Raw genomic sequence first — 17,174 nt, 5'->3', positions numbered from 1 at the left:
GTCCGCCCGGAGGCTGGGGGCGGGGCATGCAGTTCCGACCCCGCCTCCCGCACCCCGCCCCTCGCGCGCAGCCCGTGGCGGCCATCTTTACTCAGGGCACAGAGAGTCTCTGCCGCCGCAGCGGCCGGGGCTGCGGTAGCCACTTTAGATTCGGGCAAGGACTTCGCTCTGTTCTGTTTCCGCCGTCCCGCTTCCTGGCGAGGCCGGCCCAGGCAGCCGCGCTTCGAAGGACGCCGCCGGGAGCTGCGGAGGTCAGTGCGCGCTGCCGCGACCGGGGCCTTCAGGCGGGCGCGTGGCGAGACCAAGGAGGAGGCGGGCGAGGGCGCCACCCGAGCTGCCGCTGGCGCTGGATTCCTGAGTCCTCACCGCGCATGTCCACGCGTCACAGCCCCGTGCTCCTTACGTGGGGCTGCACCCCTCACTTGGGGCCGGGCTCCTCACCTGGGGCTGGATCTGTCACCTGGGGGCCGGATCTCTCACCCGGGGGCCAGACCTCTCACCCGGGGGCCAGACCTCTCACCCGGGGGCCGGGTTCCTCACCTGGGGCTGGACCTGTCACACGGGGGCCGGACCTCTCACCCGGGGGCCAGACCTCTCACCCGGGGGCCGGGTTCCTCACCTGGGGCTGGACCTGTCACCAGGGGGCCGGACCTCTCACCCGGGGGCCGGACCTCTCACCCGGGGGCTGGACCTCTCGCTTGGAGCCGGGCTCCTCACCTGGGGCCGGACCTCTCACCTGGGGCTGGACCTCTCACCCGGGAGCTGGACCTCTCACCCGGGGGCTGGACCTCTCACCTGGGGCCGGGCTTCTCACCTGGGGCCGGACCTCCCACCTGGGGCTGGACCTCTCACCCTGGGGCTGGACCTCTCACCTGGGGCTGGACCTCTCACCTGGGGCCGGGCTCCTCACTTGGCGCTGGACCTCCCACCTGGGGGATGGGTTTTTCACCTGGGGGCTGGACTTTCCAGCTGGGGCTGGGGTCCACTCAGGGTCTCTGGGGGCTGGGGATCTGCATTTCTACAGGCGCTTGAGGTGATGAACACTCGCTCATGTTCAGGAACCCCTGGTTTAAATTAGGAGAAATAAAACGTGCAGCGTCTGGATTTCAGAGAACTCCTGCCTGTGGAAGGAAGGAGTGCAGATAACACTGCACATTAAAAAAAAAAAATTAGTAACATCTGATTTGACCAGTTTCTTTTCTTTTCTTTTTTTTTTTTTTTTTGAGACAGAGTCTCACTCTGTCGCCCAGGCTGCAGTGGTACGATCTCAGCTCACTGCAACCTCCGCCTCCCAGGTTCCTGTGATTCTGCTGCCTCAGCCTCCTAAGTTGGGATTACAGGCACCCACCAACAGGTCCGGCTAATTTTTGTATTTTTAGTAGAGACGGGGTTTCACCATGTTGGCCAGGCTGGTCTTGAACTCCTGACCTCAAGCGATCTGCCTGCCTCAGCCTCCCAAAGTGCTGGGATTACAGGCATGAGCCATCATGCCTAGCCTGATTTGATCAATTTCGGTAGAGGCCTTAAAATCTGGATTGATGGGGACAAGAGGGTCTTTGCAGGTCATTCCCTAATCTGAGATGCCATTGTTCTGTAAACCACTGTTTTAAAGTGTCATGGCCTGGGCCCGTTTTAACCTGTGGGTGCTCCCGAGGTACCCGTCACTTAGATTAGCCACAGCTGCTGCCCAGCTGCCCAGCAGAGTGGGCTAGTGCAGGACAGTGTCCATTCACCCTCGCCCGGTGCGGGGTTCATCGTGGTTTTCGTGCTTGCTGGTGTCGACTTGGTCTTCCCGTGCTCCTGGCAGAGAATCCAGACTCACCCTTGGTCTTCTCATGCCTTCAAAAGTGAGCTGTGCTGGTCATCAGCAGAAGGCACACCTTATTGGGTCCGAGGAGGTGCTGGGGGCTTGCCAGGAGTGTCAGAGTCAGCATGTAATGTTTTCACCCCACAGCTGAACTCTTCCTTGCTGGGGAAATCCCCTGGGTGGAGAGGTATGGAGTGGGGTTGGCGGGGACTGCCTATGTCAGGGGTTCCTGCCAAGCAGCACTTGCTGTGTGCACCTCCCACATCTTGGCACATAGATGCTCTCCGTTCCGTTTTCTTTTTTATTTTTGTAGAAATGGGGTCTCGTGATGTAGCCCAAGTTGGTCTTGAACTCCAGGCCTCAAGCAATCCCCCCCATGTCAGCTTTCTGAGTAGCTGGGATTATTTTTGTGGAGATGGGGTCTGGCTCTGTAGCTCAGGTTGGTCTTGAACTCCTGAGTAGCTGGAATTACAGGCATGAGCCAGCACATCCTGCTTGCTTCCTATTTCTTTTTTTTTTTTGAGACGGAGTCTGGCTCTGTTGTTCAGGCTGGAGTACAGTGGTGCGATCTTGGCTTGCTGCAACCTCTGCCTCCCAAGTTCAAGCAATTCTCCTGCCTCAGCCTTCCAAGTAGCTGGGATTACAGGCGCACACCACCATGCCCAGCTAATTTTTGTGTTTTTAGTAGAGATGTGGTTTCACCATGCTGGCTAGGCTGGTCTTGAACTCCTGACCTTGTGATCCACCCACCTTAGCCTCCCAAAGTGCTGGGATTACAGGCGTGAGCCACCGCGCCCAGCCCCTGTTCTTTAAACTTATTTTTTTCTCTCATGATAGTGAGAGGAGCAGGAAGTCATGTGTGAGTGTTCTGTCGTCCCCTCTGGAAATCAAAGCACGAACATATTTTTTGTTTGAGATGGAGTCTCACTTGATCGCCAGGCTGGAGTCCAGTGGCACAATTTCCACTCACTGCAACCTCTGCCTCCCAGGTTCAAGCGATTCTCCTGCCTCAGCCTCCCAAGTAGCTGGGACTACAGGCACTCGCCACCACACCCGGCTAATTTTTGTATTTTTAGTAGAGATGGGGTTTTACCATGTTGGCCAAGCTGGTCTCAGTCTTTTGACCTCGTGATCCACCCGCCTCAGCCGCCCAAAGTGTTGGGATTACAGGCGTGAGCCACCACGCCTGGCCGTTGGAACATATTTTTATTTTATTTTATTTATTTATTAATTTTTGAGATGGAGTCTTGCTCTGTCGCCCAAGCAGGAGTGCAGTGGCACAATCTCGGCTCACTGCAAGCTCCACCTCCCGGGTTCACGCCATTCTCCTGCCTCAGCCTCCCGAGTAGCTGGGACTACAGGCACACGCCACCACGCCCAGCTAATTTTTTTGTATTTTTAGTAGAGACGGGGTTTTACCATGTTGGCCAAGCTGGTCTCAATCTCTTGACCGCGTGATCCACCCGCCTCAGCCTCCCAAAGTGCTGGGATTACAGGAATGAGCCACCGCTCCTGGCCGCTGGAACATGTTTTCAATAAGTACGTGAGCTGGTGTGATGAGATCCCCGTGTAGGAGTTTTTACCGATTTCTTCTTCGGCAGCCTTGTTGAGTGCCTACTGTGCGGCAGGCTTTGCTGATTCAGCAGTGAGTCCACCAAGCAAGCCCTGCCCGCAGGATGAGTCCAGCAGGGGAGGTGGGAGAGAGGCAGCCTTCAGGCCACAGCGGCTGGCCTCTGTCCTTGGTGCTGAGGCTGCACTGGTGGGAAAAATCATCCAGCATCAAAAACCCCCCACCGTCAAAAAGCTTGTGTCTTAGCAAGTGGGAGACAGCTGAGTGGGCCCTCCCTCAATTAGTGATTCCTAACCTAGTCCTTCGACCTTTCTCTTTGTTTGATACCAAGTTTTTTTTAAATTTTTTATTATGTATTTATTTATTTCTGAGACAGAGTCACGCTCTGTGGCCCAGACTGGATTTCAGTGGTGTGATCTCGGCTCACTGTGGCCTCAGCCTCCCAAGCAGCTGGGATTAGAGGCACGCGCCACCATGCCCAGCTAATTTTTGTGTTTTTAGTAGAGACAGGGTTTCACCATGTTGGCCAGGATGGTCTTGATCTGCTGACCTCGTGATCCACCCACCTCAGCCTCCCAAAGAGCTGGGATTGCAGGAATGAGCCACCGCACCTGGCCTCAGGTTTTTATGTTTGGCAAAGGAAAGAACTGCGTACTATTTTAGTCGTAAAATTATTAAAGCTGTTTTTTTTCTTTCTCTCCACCCCCTGCCCACCATATCAAATAGGGTTCCTCTTCCTTCTAATCTACAGATTTTCCTTTGGTTGCCATCTTTGTAGACTTCTTAACTCTCCGTTTGATCAAAAGATAGTTTTGGCTGGGCATGGTGGCCCACGCCTGTAATCCCAATACTTCGGGAGGCCAAGGTAAGAAGATAGCTTGAAGCCAGGAATTCCATACCAGCCTGGGCTACAAAGCGAGACCCTGTCTTTATAAAAAATAAAAAAACTTAGCTGAGTGTGGTGACCCACACCTGTAGCTGCGGCTACTCAGGAGGCTCGGGCAAAAGGATCCCAGGAGTTTGAGGCTGCAGTGAGCCATGATCACGCCACTGCACTCCAGCTTGGGTGACAGAGTAAGACACTGTCTCTTAAAAAAATTTTTTAAAGTAGTTTTAATAAATGGTAAGCCCTAGGGTTCTCTCTCCCTTTGCTTCTGGCCCTTCTGGTTTGGATTGAATAAAATCAAACCTGTTTTAAAAGAAGCCAGAAACATGAAGAATTTGTCCCCTCCCCTCTCTCAGTCTCTCACATGTAGCAGCTGGACGTGTTGCTGGCCTCTCAGGAAGCTCCGTGCCACGGGCCCCTGAGGTTGTCCTGTTAGTGTTTGGGGGACCCATTGCCAGTCTCCCCAGGCTCACATGCAGGCTCATGGCCAGTGTGGTGCCACCTTTGGGAAAGCCGGCCATGGCTTCTCCCAGCCCCCAGGGTGGGGTTCGGCGCAGGCGTCCACAGCCCCATCCCACCATTCCTGGGATCGGGGGCTTTGATGGCCACTCGAGCCCTGTGTCCCAGCAGCTGTACTATGTTCAGCTTCTTGCCCTCCTGGGGCCCCTGTCCACCACTCTCCAGCTTGGTGCTTCCCACCCAGCTAACCAGCAGCCCTCAGCCTCCCATTCCGTCTTCTTCAGCCAGTTCCCTTGGGGCCGAGCCTGGGTTTTGCTGACTCTCCTGCCAGATTTAGACTGGCGGGCAGGGGCCATTTACCACCCTCCATCGCCCTCATGGCCCAGGCCTGGTCAGACTGAGGGTTCTGTAACTGAGGTCCTTCTCCCCAGAAAAACATTCACAGAGCTGGAAGTGTCAGATCACTGGTTACAGTATGAAAGCTTCTCAAGTGTGATTTTTTCTCTGAACTTTCCATCTTGATGTGTTTTCAGATTTGTAGTAGTGCGACTAAGACAATAGTTCAGAGATTTCCTGCTAACCCTTTACCCGGATCTCCCAAACGTGAGCGCAAGCATGACTTTCGAACCTCAGGAATCTGTTTCCACTTTTCCAGCATGCACGGAGTGGCAGTGCTAACGGCTGGTGTCTCGCACGGTTGGCCTGTGAAGGTACGTGAAGCTGAAAGCCTGGAATGGCTGGAAAGGGTTCATCAGGCAGGCGGCCCCTGCTGCTGGGGCTGCTGGTGGCCGTAGCCACTGTCCACCTGGTCACCTGTCCCTACACCAAAGTGGAGGAGAGCTTCAACCTGCAGGCCACACATGACCTGCTCTACCACTGGCAAGACCTGGAGCAGGTAAGGGGCTCCTGCTGTCTTTGGGGAAAATCTCATGTTACCAGCTGGCAGGGCCCCGGTGCACTGACCTGCCCTTCTCCTCGCAGTATGACCATCTCGAGTTCCCTGGAGTCGTCCCCAGGACATTCCTCGGGCCAGTGGTGATCGCGGTGTTCTCCAGCCCCGCCATTTACGTGCTTTCGCTGTTAGAAATGTCCAAGTTTTACTCTCAGCTAATAGGTAAGGGGGTCTTCAACAAAGGAGGAGGGAGTGAGGGACTGTGGTGTCATCGGGTGCCCTCAGCGAGGCCGCGGTCCCTCCTGCCCAGGAATGCTGTCTGTTACAGTCTTGCCTGCCCTCAATCACCGTGGCATGGCGGCTCAGAGCAGGCCCTCAGGTCAGGCCTGGGACGTCTGAGCCAGCCCCTCTGTGCTTCCACACTCTTGACTGTGAAATTAGGGGTGACGGCAGGTACAAGAGAAATGCCGTCTGCCTGTGAGGCAGCTCTCGCCACCTGAGCCTGCTGCTCCTGCCTCACCTGGCGAGCCCCCATGGGGTCAACAGCCTTTATTCCTGCAGAAGCAGCACCATTTGCCTTGGGGAACGTTACAAACAGAAACCTCACATTCCCAGAGGCCACCACTGCAGGGCCTGTGTGCAAATCCTGGGTCTTTCTCTGTGCCCACATGAGGACTTTAAAAAAAAAAAAAAAATTAGAGCGTTTTGTACATATTGTTCTGAAAACTGCTTTTTTTTTTTTTTTTTTTTTTTGAGACGGCCTTGCTGTGTCACCTAGGCTGGAGTGCGGTGGTGCAGTCATAGCTCACTACAGCTTTGAACTCCTGGGCTCCAGTGATTGTCCCACCTCAGCCTCCCACAGTGCTGGGATTACAGGCATGAGCCACCACGCCCAGTCACACAACCTGAGTTTTTAAAGTCAGCAATCACCACTTTTTCATTTCAGTACACTTTTATTGCTTTTAATACCCAGACATGCTTCCAGCAAGTCAGTCCAGCTTGCGTGGAGAGCTTTAATAAGCAGCATGTTCCTGGGGAAGGAGCAGTTCTGCTTCTTGAAGGGGCAGATTGGGAACGGAAACCCACCACGGCACGGGGACAGCTGGACAAGCCGTGCATGTCCTGTGGAGGTGTCAGGGAGCCCCCGATGGGGAGGAGTTGGGGGCCAGGAGCCAGGGAAAGGAAGTCCACAGGCAGTTCCAGGGCTGAGTCCACATTCCCCTGGAACCTTCTGCTTATTCCAGGGGTGGCAGCGAGAGGTTGGGAGGTTGGGCAGAGCTGGGCGGACGCCAGCTGGACAGAACCTTGGAGGGCTGCAGCTTCAGCCGGTGAACAGGAGCCCACCCTGTGTCCTTCCTGATCCCATTAAGGTGACCTGGAATTGCTAGTGCCCCCCAGCCCCTGCCACAGGCCAAAATCCTTCCTCTCTGGATGAAGAGCACGTCATCCCGGGGCCGAGGCTGATCCCGGGGCCGAGACTGATCCCGGGGCCAAGGGTGATCCCTGGGCCGAGGCTGATCCCGGGGCCGAGGGTGATCCCGGGGCCGAGGCTGATCCCGGGGCCGAGGCTGATCCCGGGGCCGAGGCTACCGTTGTTGGGCATGGGGTTGAGATTGTTGGGCATTTGGGAAGATGGAAAACCAAGAGAAGAGACGCAGGGGATGGACCTGATAGGAAAAAGGGAAGTGGGGCTTTGCCAGGGTCTGTGAATTGTTTAAAAGCCCAGGGGAAATTCCAGCACCAAAAATACAGCAGCTGGAGCCAGACCCACTCGTGAGTATCAGTGAAAAATGTCCTATTAAGACATTCAGTCTGGGCGTGGTGGCTCACGCCTGTAATCCCAGCACTTTGGGAGGCCGAGGCGGGGGGATCACATGAGGTCAGGAGTTTGAGACCATCTTGGCCAACATGGGAAACCTTGTCTCTACTAAAAATACAAAAATTAGCCGGGCGTGTTGGCATGCGCCTATAATCCCAGCTACTCCGGAGGCTGAGGTAGGAGAATTGCTTGAACCCAAGAGGCGGAGGTTGCAGTGAGCCGAGATTATGCCACTGCACTCCAGCCTGAGCAACAGAGGGAAACTCTGTCCTTAAAAAGAAAAAAAAAAAAAGACATTTGCAGTCTGAATCCAGCAATCAGTGAAAAGAAAATGCCTGGTATGCACACGGGGTGTTCTGGGAACAGCAGGTCCAACACTCAGACATCTGTGGCCCCCTTGGCAGTGCCTGGGTATCTCTGCCCGTTGGCCCCCACAGCTGCCTGGACCCAGTTGCTTCTCACATGGGGGCTTCGAAGTCCCTCTGGCCTTCTGGAAAGGTGGCAAGAGCCACCCAGAAGTTCATTTTTCTTCCTGTTTTCAGCCTCTCTTGCCAGCGGCTGGCAGGCCGGTCCACGGTGAGGATGTGTGGTCGGCTGGGTACTGTCCTGGGCACACCTGCCCCCTCACCGCCTCCTCATCAGACTATCAGCCCAGAGGTGGCTCCTGCTGTCAAATGGGAGAGGGGTCCTGACCCCCTTCCTGCCTGGGAGCCTGTGTTCCTGCCACGTCCCACCTCCTCATGGCTGCTGGTTAGAGCAAGGTCTGAGCCCGGCCCTTGCAAACATTGCCCCAGGAGATGCCACAGCCCGGTGGGGTCTCTGGTTTAGTGTAGGGCTCAGCTCATGGCACCCCCAAGTTGTGTGTCCTCCCTCATGCTTCAGAGAGCAGCCCCCACAAGGGTCCTCAGTTCCCGACAGGAGCACGGGGAGCCTGGGGCCAGACGTGTTTTCAACATGGAGACAATGCCCTCAAGGCTGCTTTGCCTGACGTAGCCATCAGCTGGCATTGCAGCAGCACAGAAAAATCCATATAGAAAGATCTGTGTAGAAGAATCCACACAGAAAGATCCACATAGGAGGACCCACATAGGAGGACCCACTGGATGCTCCTCCACTGCAGGCTCACGTGCTGTCACTGTCTTTGTTTAGTTAGAGGAGTGCTTGGACTCGGCGTGATTTTTGGACTTTGGACGTTACAAAAGGAAGTGAGACGGCAGTTTGGGGCCATGGTGGCCACCATGTTCTGCTGGGTGACGGCCGTGCAGTTCCACCTGATGTTCTACTGCACGCGGACACTGCCCAACGTGCTGGCCCTGCCCGTAGGTACGTAGCTGCCGGCCGGGCCGCACACCCGCGGTGCCGGGCAGGGGCTCCCCTGAGTCGGGCTGTGCAGCTGATGGCAGTGCCTCCCCCGTAATGGCCACTCCCCGCTGGGTTCCTCAGGATGGTCTGTGACCTGAAACCAGGCTCTTTGTTTTCCATGCTGGGTTGGGACACACTTCCTGGCCAACAGCATGGGTGCGGGGGGCGGCTTTGAGCGGTTTGTTTTCTGGGATATTTGTGTGGCTTTTATAATAGCAAAGGAATCACCCTTCACTTCCCTGGGTGTTTCCTGGGCCGGGTGGGCCCTGTGTCTTGACGAGCACCCTCCCGCGCTGTCTTGCAGTCCTGCTGGCCCTCGCGGCCTGGCTGCGGCACGAGTGGGCCGGCTTCATCTGGCTGTCGGCCTTCGCCATCATTGTGTTCAGGGCAGAGCTGTGCCTGTTCCTGGGCCTCCTGCTGCTGCTGGCCTTGGGCAACCGAAAGGTTTCTGTAGTCAGAGCCCTTCGCCACGCCATCCCAGCAGGGATCCTCTGTTTAGGTAAGTCAGTCGCTGTGGGATGCTTCTAACTGGATTTTGTTTTGCCTTGTTTTACAAAGGTCAAGAGAAATTTGGGAGGTTTTCATCCCCATGAAATAAAATGACCCTAACTTTAGCAGTGTTAAAACATTTCGATCCTAAGCCCCCTGCCCGGGGGTCTCCAGGGGGCCTCACCCTGCGCCTTAGGAGCCCCTGTTCACTGGTCTGTCCCTTGTCCTTGGGCTGGGGGAGGCCACAAGAGCGGAGGGTGGCTTGTCCCTGCGCCAGGCAGTGGTTCTGGGCAGTGGTGTCCCCGACACAGTTGGTGTCTTTTTTCTTTTGTTTTAGAGATAGTCTTGCTCTGTCACCCAGGATGGAGTGCAGTGGCATGATCATGGCCCACTGCAACCTTGAACTCCTAGGCTCCAGCAATCTTCCCAGCCAGCCTAGCCTCTTTTATATGAAAGCAGCTTGTAGTTACTGTAGTGATGGGGGCTGCATTGTGGTGGGACGTTTACTGATGGCTGTGTTTGCGACTAAGAAACTCTATTTTATTTTATCAGGATTGACAGTTGCTGTGGATTCTTATTTTTGGCGGCAGCTCACGTGGCCGGAAGGAAAGGTGCTTTGGTACAACACTGTCCTGAACAAAAGCTCCAACTGGGGGGTATCCTTCAGTGTCCATGCAGGAGGGCGATGGGTGGGACCCCCAGCCACACCTCCTGGGCCTCCTTGGGCGGTGGAAGCAGCTGCTTTTCCCTTCTGTGCAGCGTGGCTACAGGGTCAGGATGGAGCCCCTCCTTCCCACTTACTCCTGGGAAATGCTGGCCATGGGAGGTGAGGTCCTGGCTGCCCTCTCTCAGTCCTGTGGAAACAGCCCTGCCCCAGATTACCTCAGCCTCTCCTCTGCTCCTTGGACAATCTGCTTTTTTTTTTTTTTTTTTGAGACCGAGTCTTGTTCTGTCACCCAGGATGGAGTACAGTGGTGTGATCTCGGCTCACTGCAACCTCCACCTCCCTGGTTCAAGCAATTCTCCTGCCTCAGCCTCACGAGTAGCTGGGACTATAGGCGCGCGCCACCACGCCTGGCTAATTTTTGTATTTTTAATAGAGATGGGGTTTTACCATGTTGGTCAGGCTGATCTTGAACTCTTGAATGCAGGTGATCCACCTGCCTTGGCCTCCCAAAGTGCTGGGATTACAGGTGTGAGCCACCACGCCCGGCCTGGACAATCTGCATTTAAAAAGCGCTTTCTTAGGAATTATGTCAAATGTACACGCATAGATGGAACAGCATAATGAATCCCCAACATGTGTGTCACCTGTGACCGTCTGTTTTGTTTTGTTTTTTTTGAGACAGAGTCTCACTCTGTCGCCAGGTTGCGGTACAGTGGCATGATCTCGGCTCACTGCAACCTCCAACTCCCTGGTTCAAGTGATTTTCCTGCCTCAGCCTCCTGAGTAGCTGGGATAACAGGCACATGCCACCACGCCTAGCTAATTTTTGTATTTGTAGTAGAGACAGGGTTTCACCATGTTGGCCAGGATGGTCTCGATCTCTTCACCTCGTGATCCACCCACCTTGGCCTCCCAAAGTGCTGGGATTACAGACATGAGCCACCGCACCCAGCTGACCATCTGTTTTTAACAGTGAAGAAAAGGGTACAGAGACCGAACGTTCCGTGGCCCTTGCTGCCTTGGTCCTGCCTGGAGGGGGCCCAACGCCCAAGTGGTATGTGTGCACCTGAGCTGTGGCCTGGGCTCTGTCTTTTAGGAGGGGGCCTGAGGCCTGAGTGGTGTCTGTGCACGCGAGCCATGGCCCAGGCTGCATCTCTCAGCACAACTGTCTTCAGGCATCTTCTCCGCCTTGACCTTGCCACCCAGCCCACGGGCTCATGCGTGGACAGGTGTGTGGCCTCCTTAACCCAGCCCGCAGACCTCCCCGCTGCTGTGGTACTTCTACTCAGCCCTGCCCCGCGGCCTGGGCTGCAGCCTGCTCTTCGTCCCCCTGGGCTTGGTAGACAGAAGGACGCACGCGCTGACGGTGCTGGCGCTGGGCTTCGTGGTGCTCTACTCCCTCCTGCCGCACAAGGAGCTACGCTTCATCATCTATGCCTTCCCCATGCTCAACATCACGGCTGCCAGAGGCTGCTCCTACCTGTGAGTGCTCTTTTTGTGACATGCATTTTTACGGTTGCATTGGAAACAGGTTCACGGATTTACTGTTGGGGGGATGTATGTGTGTGTTTAATGTTTGAAATAGGGTCTTGCTCTGTCGCTCAGGCTGGAGTGCGCCAGTGCGATCATGGCTTACTGCACCCCTCAACTCCTAGGGGGTTAAGCCACCCTCCTGCCTCCTCCTCTCAAAGTGCTGGGATTACAGGTGTGAGCCACTGGGGCTATTTTTTAAGATAAACACAGGGCGTGTTGAACTAGGCGCTTATGTCAAAAGAGGGTGACCCCAGTCCTCTCTCCTCCCTGAGGGCTGCATGGGATGGGACCGGCCTGGCGACGTGCTGACAGAGGGCTTTGCTCAGGTGATCTCTGTCTTGGGTTAATTTGGTGACTGGTCCACATACAGTGATACACCAGTGGTCCCAGTCTCTGTCATGGGAGAGGGATACTCACACAGGTAGCAGCGGCAGAGGGCAGGGGCAGCCAGGCCTGGGAGGCTCTGAGGGCTACAGTTCAGGTAGAGGAAGGACGTTCATGGCCATCCTGACAGGGCCTCGGGGTTGAGGGTGTTTGTCAAGGCGGGTCATCTGGCTGGAAGAGGGGGATGGTGAGGGAGGTGCCTATGGCTGGGTGCAGAGGGCCCAGCGTGGCCCAGGCTCAGGGTCCTGCGGGGAGGGACTGCAGGCAGCAGGTAATGGAGGTGGAGCTGGGGGCCTCGCAGGGCCTGGGGAGGGCACTGCCTGGGCTGAGGGTGGGGTGGTCTGAGCGTGGCTGCCACTCAGTGTCACAAGCCTCAGGGAGCCAGGAGAGTCCATCACTGCTGGGCCCTGTGGGTGCTGGGGAAGGACCCAGGGCTCAGGCCCAGGAGAGTCCATCACTGCTGGCCCTGTGGGTGCTGGGGAAGGACCCGGGGCTCCGGCCCAGGAGAGTCCATCACTGCTGGCCCTGTGGGTGCTGGGGAAGGACCCGGGGCTCCGGCCCAGGAGAGTCCATCACTGCTGGCCCTGTGGGTGCTGGGGAAGGACCCGGGGCTCCGGCCCAGGAGAGTCCATCACTGCTGGCCCTGTGGGTGCTGGGGAAGGACCCGGGGCTCCGGCCCAGGAGAGTCCATCACTGCTGGCCCTGTGGGTGCTGGGGAAGGACCCGGGGCTCCGGCCCAGGAGAGTCCATCACTGCTGGCCCTGTGGGTGCTGGGGAAGGACCCGGGGCTCCGGCCCAGGAGAGTCCATCACTGCTGGCCCTGTGGGTGCTGGGGAAGGACCCGGGGCTCCGGCCCAGGAGAGTCCATCACTGCTGGCCCTGTGGGTGCTGGAGAAGGACCCAGGGCTGAGGCTGGCCAGCTCTGTGCCCGTTCAGAGCTTGCTGCCTTGATGGGAACAGGAGGCCAACTCAGGCCACACTGGGCATTGAGGGGCGGCAGGGCTGCAGGCTGGGAGGGCCGGGGCCTGAGGCGTTGAGAGGCGCCCACTCTGGCTGGAGAGGAAGCCCCACAATGCGGTCCCTGATCTCAGGCAGCGGTCAGGTGCTTTCCCGTGACACTTGTTACAGGGGAGGGGACGGTGCCCCCTAGCTCCGACTGCCCCGCACTGCCCTCGGGCCTGGGAGCTCCTCTGGCTGCCATGACTGTTCCTCGCTGGGGGTTCCTCCGGCTGCCGTGGCCGTGCCTGGGTTGGGGGGCTCCTCCGGCTGCCATGACTGTTCCTCGGTGGGGCCTCCTACAGCTGCCATGGCCGTGCCTGGGTTGGGGGCTCCTCCAGCTGCTGTAGCCGCGCCTCAGTGGGGGCTCCTGGGAGCTCTGCCTCTGCTTTTCTGTGCCTTTGGCTCCCTCTCGTCTCAGGGGTCGGCTCAGGGCTGGAGGAGGAGCAGACCCCAGCCCGAGTCATGGAAAAGAGGATAGGAAAGACGGGGAGGGCAGCGCGGATGGATTGCATTCGGTGACAGGCTTTTCCAGCAGGAAGAAGAACCAGTGTGAACTGGACCCAGCTCTGCTGAAACCAAAGGCAGGAGTGTCTTTGAGGCCTGGTGTGCTGGACGTGAGAGGCTCCTGCATGCAAGGGCCCCCGCTGTGCCAGTCGGCCTTATCCGGAGGAGGACAAACTTGGGGCGTCCCAATGAGGGGGTACAGGGTAGAGCAAGGCCCCCTCCGAAGTCAGGTCCTCAGCCCGCCCCCCCCGGGAGCAAGAGCAGGCCGTCTCCCCCGGCGTCAGGGCCCAGGGCCTTGAGACAGTCCTGGGGGTGGAAGGTTTCTGATTGCGAGCTCTCCGCAGTGACTGCCCACTCCAGGTTTGGGCGGGAACGAAGGGTGAACGCCCTGGCAGTGCTGAGGTCTTTGGGGCAGGCACTTAGGAGGCTGCGGTCATCCTAGGTGGGGCCTCGAGCTCAGAAACCGCACCAGAGATTGTTCAAGGGTGCAGTAGTCTGCTCTCGCACTGATGTAAAGAAACACCTGAGACTGGATGATTTATAAAGAGGAGGCTTCATTGGCTCGCGGTTCCGCAGGCTGTACAGGATTGGCTCACGGTTCCGCAGGCTGTACAGGATTGGCTCGCGGTTCCGCAGGCTGTACAGGATTGGCTCGCGGTTCCGCAGGCTGTACAGGATTGGCTCGCGGTTCCGCAGGCTGTACAGGATTGGCTCGCGGTTCCGCAGGCTGTACAGGATTGGCTCGCGGTTCCGCAGGCTGTACAGGATTGGCTCGCGGTTCCGCAGGCTGTACAGGAGGCGTGGTACTGGTGTCTGCTCAGCTTCCGGGTTGGCCTGGGGAAACTTTCCATTATGGCGGAAGGCGAAAGGGAAGCAGGCACGTTTTATGTGGCCAGAGCAGGACGAAGAGGCACGGAGGAGGCGTCAGCCATTTTCAAACAAGCAGACCTCTCGAGAACTCAGTATCAGGAGAACAGCATGGAGGGGATGGCGCTAATCCATTCCTGAGGGCTCCACCTCCATGACGCAGTTACCTCCCACCAGGCCCCACCTCCAGCATTGGGGATCACAGTTGGACATGAAATTTGGTGGGGACGCAGATCCAAACCACAGCAAAGGGCAGGGCTTGTGGAGAAGAGGGCTCCGAGGAGCCTGGTGGGTTTGGAAGAGAGTGAGTGTTGATCAGGGGTTCAGGGCGTTTAGACCAGGGTTGGCAAGCTTTTCCGTTAAGGACCAGCTAATAAAGAGCCTCATCTTCGTGGGCCACATGGTCTCTGGCAGCTGCTAACTCTGCCCTAGGATCCTGAGATCGGCATAGTCGATCGTGAGAGAACCGGCGGCGCCCTGTCCCAGAGAGTTCACTCACAGACCTGCTGGGAGTGGGCTTGGCCGCGTGGGTGGCACTCTGACCTACACAGTCACTTGGGATTGTTTGAAAATATTTTTTTAGGCTGGGCGCAGTGGCTCATGCCTGTAATCTCAGCACTTTGGGAGGCTGAGGCGGGCAGATCACGAGGTCAGGAGTTCAAGACTAGCCTGGCCAACATAGTGAAAGCCTGTCTCTACTAAAAATACAAAAATTAGATGGGCGTGGTGGTGGGCAGCTGAGGTAGGAGAATCACTTGAACCCAGGAGGCGGAGGTTGCAGTGAGCCGAGATCGTGCCACTGCACTCCAGCCTGGGTGACACAGCGAGACTCTGTCTCAAAAATATATATATATTTTAAAATCTCATCTAAATTTTAAATTGGCATCTTGGGTAGAATTTCACAGACAATTCTTGAGACAGTATCTTAACCACTTTTACGGGTTACTTACTCTGTTTATTTGGTGGTGAACTCTTTGTTATGACTTGGTGAAGTTGAACAGCAAGTTATGCTCCTAGTATGTTTTGTAGGTAGATTAATTTTATTGTCACCACGTTCTGCCTATGATGTGCAACCATTCTTTTTTCAGGCTGAATAACTATAAAAAGTCTTGGCTGTACAAAGCGGGGTCTCTACTTGTAATCGGACACCTCGTGGTGAATGCCGCCTACTCGGCCACGGCCCTGTATGTGTCCCATTTCAACTACCCAGGTGGCGTCGCGATGCAGAGGCTGCACCAGCTGGTGCCCCCCCAGACAGGTGGGTGCTGGGGGCACTGCCTGGGGACTGCTGTGGCTCCAGCTGCAGGGCTGGGCTCTGACGGCAGGCCTGGTTTTCCTAGATGTCTTTCTGCACATTGACGTGGCAGCCGCCCAGACAGGTGTGTCTCGGTTTCTCCAAGTCAACAGTGCCTGGAGGTAGGATCCACAGACAGCACGACCCTCCCAGAGGCCATGTGAGGGCCCCTTGGGGGCGGGGGACAGGGCGGGGGGTGGGGGCCCTGGGCAGGACCACCGGCTTTCGTCCCACAGGTACGACAAGAGGGAGGATGTGCAGCCAGGGACAGGCATGCTGGCGTACACACACATCCTCATGGAGGCGGCCCCTGGACTCCTGGCCCTCTACAGGGACACACACCAGGTCCTGGCCAGCGTCGTGGGGACCACAGGTGTGAGTCTGAACCTGACCCAACTGCCCCCCTTCAACGTCCACCTGCAGACAAAGCTGGTGCTTCTGGAGAGGCTCCCCCGGCTGTCCTGAGGGGGACCAGGCAGCCCTCAGCAGCCACAGGCCTTCTGGGAGCTGTTATCGCTAGCAGTTTCTGACACAATTCCAGCACAATTATGACAATTCAGAGAAGCAAGTCAAAGGACTGGGCACCTGCCTCTGACAGACACCAGACCAGGGCCAAGGCCTCCTCCACAGCCTCACCTGGGGCTTGCAGCACCAAAGAACGAGGGGCCCAGGTCTTGTTGGCACCCTGGGAGCCACTGCCTAGGGTGATGGTGGCCAGCTCAGGGCTTCCTGTGGGTGACTGTCGCCCAGACCAGGTGCCATTCATGACTAATCAGGAGCAGCGGGCTCACCCAGGCACCTGTCTGCCAGGAGGCCACGCGTGTCCTGCCCACCCGGGGGGAGCTGTATTTTGGCAGCACCCCATGCCTGCTGCCCAAGGGCCTCTTGGGGCACCTAAGACAGCACCCCCTCTCAGGGGAGACCATGGTGGCCCTGGCCGCCCCACCCCCCCACCTGCTGCCACCACTGCAACTTTTGTAATTCACAGGCATCCCATCTCCATCACAGATAAAATTTCAGGAGATAAACACATTCAAAAAGGAATGAGATAAAAAGAATAAGGCAATAAATGTTGATTGGAACCTCTGAAGATTACAGAAAATAATGAGAATGAAATTTTAAAAATGTTTCCTATGTGATAACTTGTCACAGGTGACTATTCCAGGTGTTAAGGTAAAGGGACAGCTTGGTGCTGTCAGCTTCACTGACCATGCATTTATAAAGCACCAAAGTGTGTGTGATGCTGCTGGGCACTGGAGACGGGACTAGATGCTGCTGCACACGTATGCACACACCATGTACACACGCACACACACCACACACGCATGCACACAGTGCAGAAGTGCACACACCATGCATACACACTACACACGCACACAATGCACACGTGCACACACCATGCATACACACCACACGCAGTGCACACGTGCACACACCATGCATACCACACACACATGCACACACTGCACACATGCACACAGCAGGCATACACACCACACACGCACAGTGCACACACCACACACATGCACGCATACAGTGCACACGTGCACACACCATGCATACACACCACACACATGCACACATACAGTGCACATGTGCACACACCATGCATACACACCATGCACACAATGCACACGTGCAC

At 56.6% G+C, this 17,174-nt stretch overlaps 1 protein-coding gene across 1 annotated transcript; it reads left to right on the top strand.

Annotated features, from left to right (window-relative positions):
• Positions 1 to 54: 54 nt before the first annotated feature.
• On the top strand, positions 55 to 16,622 carry ALG12 (ALG12 alpha-1,6-mannosyltransferase). The gene is made up of 10 exons (XM_002831283.6): positions 55 to 251; positions 5,378 to 5,617; positions 5,704 to 5,836; positions 8,583 to 8,756; positions 9,100 to 9,294; positions 9,837 to 9,940; positions 11,210 to 11,433; positions 15,327 to 15,496; positions 15,579 to 15,654; positions 15,769 to 16,622. The coding sequence occupies exons 2-10, from the start codon at positions 5,456 to 5,458 to the stop codon at positions 15,995 to 15,997; spliced, it is 1,467 nt and encodes a 488-aa protein (XP_002831329.5). The 5' UTR covers positions 55 to 251; positions 5,378 to 5,455; the 3' UTR covers positions 15,998 to 16,622.
• The last annotated feature ends 552 nt before the right edge of the window (positions 16,623 to 17,174 follow it).

Source organism: Pongo abelii, chromosome 23, assembly GCF_028885655.2.
Source record: "Pongo abelii isolate AG06213 chromosome 23, NHGRI_mPonAbe1-v2.0_pri, whole genome shotgun sequence".
Classification (NCBI taxonomy): Eukaryota; Metazoa; Chordata; class Mammalia; order Primates; family Hominidae; genus Pongo; species Pongo abelii.
Note: the sequence above shows the minus strand (reverse complement) of the source record. Positions and strands in the feature narration are given on the sequence as shown.

Bases quoted from the DNA above. Each gene is read 5' to 3' on its own strand.
- ALG12 (XM_002831283.6), top strand. From the start codon at position 5,456: ATGGCTGGAAAGGGTTCATCAGGCAGGCGGCCCCTGCTGCTGGGGCTG. The intron at 5,618-5,703 runs GTAAGGGGCTCC...TTCTCCTCGCAG, and splicing joins ACTGGCAAGACCTGGAGCAG to TATGACCATCTCGAGTTCCC. The intron at 15,655-15,768 runs GTAGGATCCACA...TTCGTCCCACAG, and splicing joins CAAGTCAACAGTGCCTGGAG to GTACGACAAGAGGGAGGATG.